The sequence below is a fragment of the Protopterus annectens genome, chromosome 2.part2, assembly GCF_019279795.1.
Source record: "Protopterus annectens isolate FY-2018-M chromosome 2.part2, PAN1.0, whole genome shotgun sequence".
NCBI lineage: Eukaryota > Metazoa > Chordata > Ceratodontiformes > Protopteridae > Protopterus > Protopterus annectens.
The window spans coordinates 770,972,215-770,977,214 of NC_056730.1; the positions used below are offsets into that span (position 1 = coordinate 770,972,215).

At 34.6% G+C, this 5,000-nt stretch overlaps 1 protein-coding gene across 1 annotated transcript in view; it reads right to left on the bottom strand.

Moving 5' to 3' along the window:
* Positions 1–1,815, bottom strand: part of LOC122795805 (arrestin domain-containing protein 3-like) — a 566,617-nt gene extending 564,802 nt beyond the window's left edge. The window contains exon 1 of the mRNA XM_044064143.1: positions 1,543–1,815. Coding sequence (XP_043920078.1) covers positions 1,543–1,813 — 271 coding nt within the window. The 5' untranslated portion in view covers positions 1,814–1,815. The remainder of the gene's footprint in view (positions 1–1,542) is intronic.
* Between the last annotated feature and the right edge of the window lie 3,185 nt (positions 1,816–5,000).

Consider the following 5,000-nt stretch of genomic DNA (forward strand, 5'->3'; position numbering starts at 1 on the left):
GAGGGGGGTAAAGTTAGCACTGAACCTATCTGACAGGATGTTGGCAATATCAGCTGGTTCTGTAATTTTCTTGTCATTGTGCTGTAACTCAGAGCAGATCTGAGTGTTGCCATTGAGATACTTGACATAGCTATAGAGTGCTTTGGAGTTGTTCCTAAAAACAGTGGCAATTTTATTTTCATAGCTACCTTTGGAGGATCTTATAAGGGATCTCAGCTTCTTACTGAGGCTGATCAGGGAGCTCCTCAACTCATGGGATTTTACTCTCTTTTGCAACAGTTTCTTCCTTCTGTTGTAGAGTTTGTTTGTGGCAGGGGACCATCAGATTGGCTTCCTTTTTTTGGAGGATAGAATCTTGTTTCTATTTGGGATAGCACGATCCATGCACTCGTGTAAGTGCTTATAGAGTGCATTTGTGTAGGATTCAGCAGTCGTAGCTGTATTGTCCAACTGCATGAGTGTCATGAAGTTCTCCACTTCTGTCTTAAGAAGCATGAAGTTGGCTTTGGAGAAATGTTTTACCATGGTTTCCTTAATGAGGTGAAGGGGCAGAATGTTGATACCCAGGGTGATTAGCTTATGGTCGGATCTGACCAACAAGGAGTTGACTTCAGGTTTGGAACACCAGTCACTCATGTTGGTAATGAGTAGGTCTAGGATATTGTAGCCCCTGGTGGGGGTGTGGATAAGTTAATCCAGGGCACTGGAATTTATGAATTGTAGAAAGCGCTGTGCAAAGGATTTGGTACATGAGTAGTTTTCCCAGTTAATGGTGGGGTATTTGAAATCACCCATTATTAGGGTGTTTGGTTGAACCCTAATATTTTCCAGTATATCAAGAAAAGAGGTGTGGGGATCCTGGGGCATGGTGGCAGATCTGTAGCAAGCTACAATTTAGATTACAGTTTGTTGCATTTGGATAACCTCGGATGCATTATGCTGAGCAACTAGCCTGGAGGTGTGCATATCCTTAATGAATATGGACACACCTCCTCCTTTGGTGTTCCAGTCCAGGTTAGGTGGACAAAATGTGTGGTATGAGTTATAGCTTGGTAGTGCAGGGGTGCTCTCTGGAGCCTTGAACCAGGTCTCAGTCACTGGACAGATATCGATGTTCTCCATTTTAAGGAGTGCCTCAAGGGAGTGCATTTTGAGATTTAGACTTCTAGCATTGAGTAGCATTACCCTCAGTTTTTGCTTGCCTATTCCTGTTAGGCAAACAGACTAATCATTAGTAGGAAGCTTTGACTAAAAATAAAGTTACATAAATAATTCTTTTAAGCTAGGTTTGTTGAGAATGTCATTGGAGCTAGTTGTGCACCATACACGAAAATATGTTTTTTCACATTGTGACCATAGCTGCTCTTTAAATGTTAGGACTAGCACTTGACTAGATCACGCCAGAAGATAAAATGAGATTTATAGGAAAGTATTGTGATATTCAGAGTACAGTACTATAGTGCAATACAGCTGAAGTTCTGCAAAAAATAAAACAAAGATAATTAAAAAAAGTCTGCTCTAAGTTAATTTCAATAAAAATACCATTTATCTCTCCAATCGGATAGTATTTCTGGTTGAAATATTCAACAACTTCACTGTATGTTTTAGTTTCTTCATCACTTCCACTACCCGTTGTTTCTTTCCAACGCACTCTTGCTTCTCCTCGAAAAAGAATCGATAATGATTTTACTTTAGTTTTTTCATTAAGCAGTAAAATCACTTTTCCTGTAATCATTTCACCACTAAAGTAGACTGGGATATTGCCATCAACCGCACGCTCAAATGCCACTACAATGCTTCTGACCTTCCCCATCACGTTAAAATGAAGAAAGAAAGGGTAAAGTATGCCATGTTTTTAAGCAATGTAAATAATCACTGTTGTGCACATAATTATTTCATTTGTTCAAACAATGTTTTAAAAACTGCCATTCTGTTTTAATGCCTTTTGTGCTCATACCCTGCATTACTATAACTGAAAAATGTAATTTTACTATACAAATAATCTTGAATATTACTGTTATCTAAAGAGGAAAAGCCTGTCTACTGTTTCTTAAGCATATACTTTTAACAAGCATGCATTTATTAGTGTCTGTTCTCTATGATGATTCTACTGTTTTAGCAGTAAATGTAATAGAGCCTGCTGAGTAAGGATATACTCAGTGTCACTGTTTGCCTTTTGTGCACATTTTACATAACATTATAGTCAGAGAAAGAGTATGTGTGTGTGTGTGTGTGTGTGTGTGTATATATATATATATATATATATATCTATATATATATATATATATATATATATATATATATATATATATATACACACACACACACACACACACACACACATATACATATACATAAACAAAAAAAATATATATATATCTATATCTATCTATCTATATATATGTATATATATATATATATATATATATATATATATATATATATATATATATATATATATATATATATATATATATATATATATATACATATATATATATATATATATGTATATATATATATATATATATATATATATAGATAGATAGATATGGATATACTTCTAAAGCTTAAAATTTCAAAACTTTGGACTTCAAACGGCCAAAACCAGAAGATCAAAGTTTTGAAACTTTGAAAACAAAATAAAAACGAAACTTTTTTGTTTTGTTTTTGCAGGGGATAGCCATAATACACCCCCGCACCCCCTGCAAAATAAATATCCCAACTTCCAGATCACATTTCAGTGAGGAAAACGGTAAATATCCGGTTCTGCGCTGTACGGTTCCATTCAAAATGTTCAAAGTTTCAACACTTCGATCTTCTGGTCTCAGTCGTTTGAAGTTCGAAGTTTTGAAACTTTGAGCTTCTGAAGGGGATCCATATGCAGTGCAATGAAAAAGTATTTGCCCCCTTCCTGGTTTCTTATTTATTCGCATGTTTGTCACACTTAAATGTTTCATATCATCAAACAAATTTAAATATTAGACAAATATTAGACAAAGAAAACACAAGTAAACACAAAATGCAGTTTTTATGTGATGATTGTATTTATTAAGGATAAAAAAACTATCCAAGCCTACATTATGTGAAAAAATAATTGCCTCCCTTGTTAAATCATGAAGTAACTGTGGTTAATCACATTTTTGAGAAAGCTGAGTTCAATTTCACTAGCCACACCCAGGCCTGATTACTGCCAGACCTGTTGAATCAAGAGATCACTTAAATAGAACCTGTCAGACAAAGTGAAGTAGGCCAAAAGATGCCAAAAAGCAAAACATCATGCCACGATCTAAAGAAATTCTGGAACAGATGAGAAACAAAGTAATTGACATCTATCAGTCTGGAAAAGGTTACAAAGCCATTTCTAAAGCTTTGGGACTCCAGCGAACCACGGTGAGAGCCATTATCCACAAATGGAGAAAACATGGAACAGTGGTGAACCTTCCCAGGAGTGGCTGGCCTACAAAAATTACCCCAAGAGTGCAGCAACGACTCATCCAGGAGGTCACAAAAGAATACAGAAAAGCACTCGGACAGCCGTATACACCCCAGAAGCCTTTGTTAACATAGCACAAGCAGAAAATAAGACTGAACACTTCACAGTACGTTTTAATCCAAGACTTCATCAGAATAACAATCTAAACCACTTCCCCCCATTTTATACCACTAGCAATTCAGCTAAGCCAATTATTAAAGACACAATTAAGCAGAAATAATTAGGCACAGAAAAATCAATACAATAACTTAAACTGAGTTTAAAAATATATAAAAAAGAACTTATCATCCTATTATACTATGCTTATTAAACAATCTAATGGTCCCAATCTGTTAAAGGCATAATTAATAAATATATATCAAATATACAATTAATAAATAGTAAATTAAAATACCTAATGTATTTAATATATGAATACATACTAGAAAACAATACTTTGCTGCCCTCTAGTGTCCAAAATATTTATAACACTAATTTCTAATGAATCATAATGTATTAAATCAACAATAAAATGCAGAGGGTCTAAAACTTTTATACAAACATGGAATTGTCATAAACATCTCATAAACATATGAAAATATTAAAATATGGTGAAATCACTAAAACCCATCTACTATTTGTTAAAAACCTTTGTGTATAAGGGGCATTTCTGCTGAAAAACATTTCTACATTAAAAATACATTACACTAACTGTTAATCAAGAAAATTACTTTGAGTAGTGACCCTACAATTTGGCCGCTCTTAATTTCAAAACAGGTGCAAGGGAGACCATTTTATTTAGCCCTGGCCATTTATTCGCTTCCAAGACCAGCTGCCAATATACTTCTCTATATTCTATTTGGGTCCCCTTCTAACATCCCTTTGAACTTCTTCCAACACAAAAAATGTGAATGAAGCCTCCTTACATATTTGTGTTTGTTTATACAAAGCATTCCTATTATTACCCTTCTTAATGTCATAACTATGCTCATAAATTCTCCTTTTTAAGCACCTTTCCGTTTTCCCTACATAAAAACCTTCGCATTTTCCACATAAGGCCATTTACACTAGCCCCTTTGAATCACAATTGGAGTAACATTTCACTGTGATACATCTCTTCCTACTAGGGATGTAAATCTCTGATTTGTTGGAAATAAAGGAACATTGTGGGCAACCCCCACATTTGTACGTCCTCACTTTTTTATTTCTTTTGTCAGGACCCTTCTTTTCTAAAATATTTTTAATACTTTTACCTTTTCTGAAAACAAATTTCAAGGGGTGATCAAACTTTATATTTAAGTCTGACACTTACTAAACCTATCCCATTCTTCTTTCAGAATTTCAGTAATGGTTTCAGCATCCCCACTATACTCTAAAACAAAGATGTTTTCAAACCTATCTTCCCTACCACTTACAAGTGGGTTTCCTCCTACATCAGTATTTTCCTTCCCTAAAATCGGAGCAAATTTATTGTTTCTATTTTCAAGGACTTCCTTAAAGGTCTCCTTAATTATTTTCTCAGGGT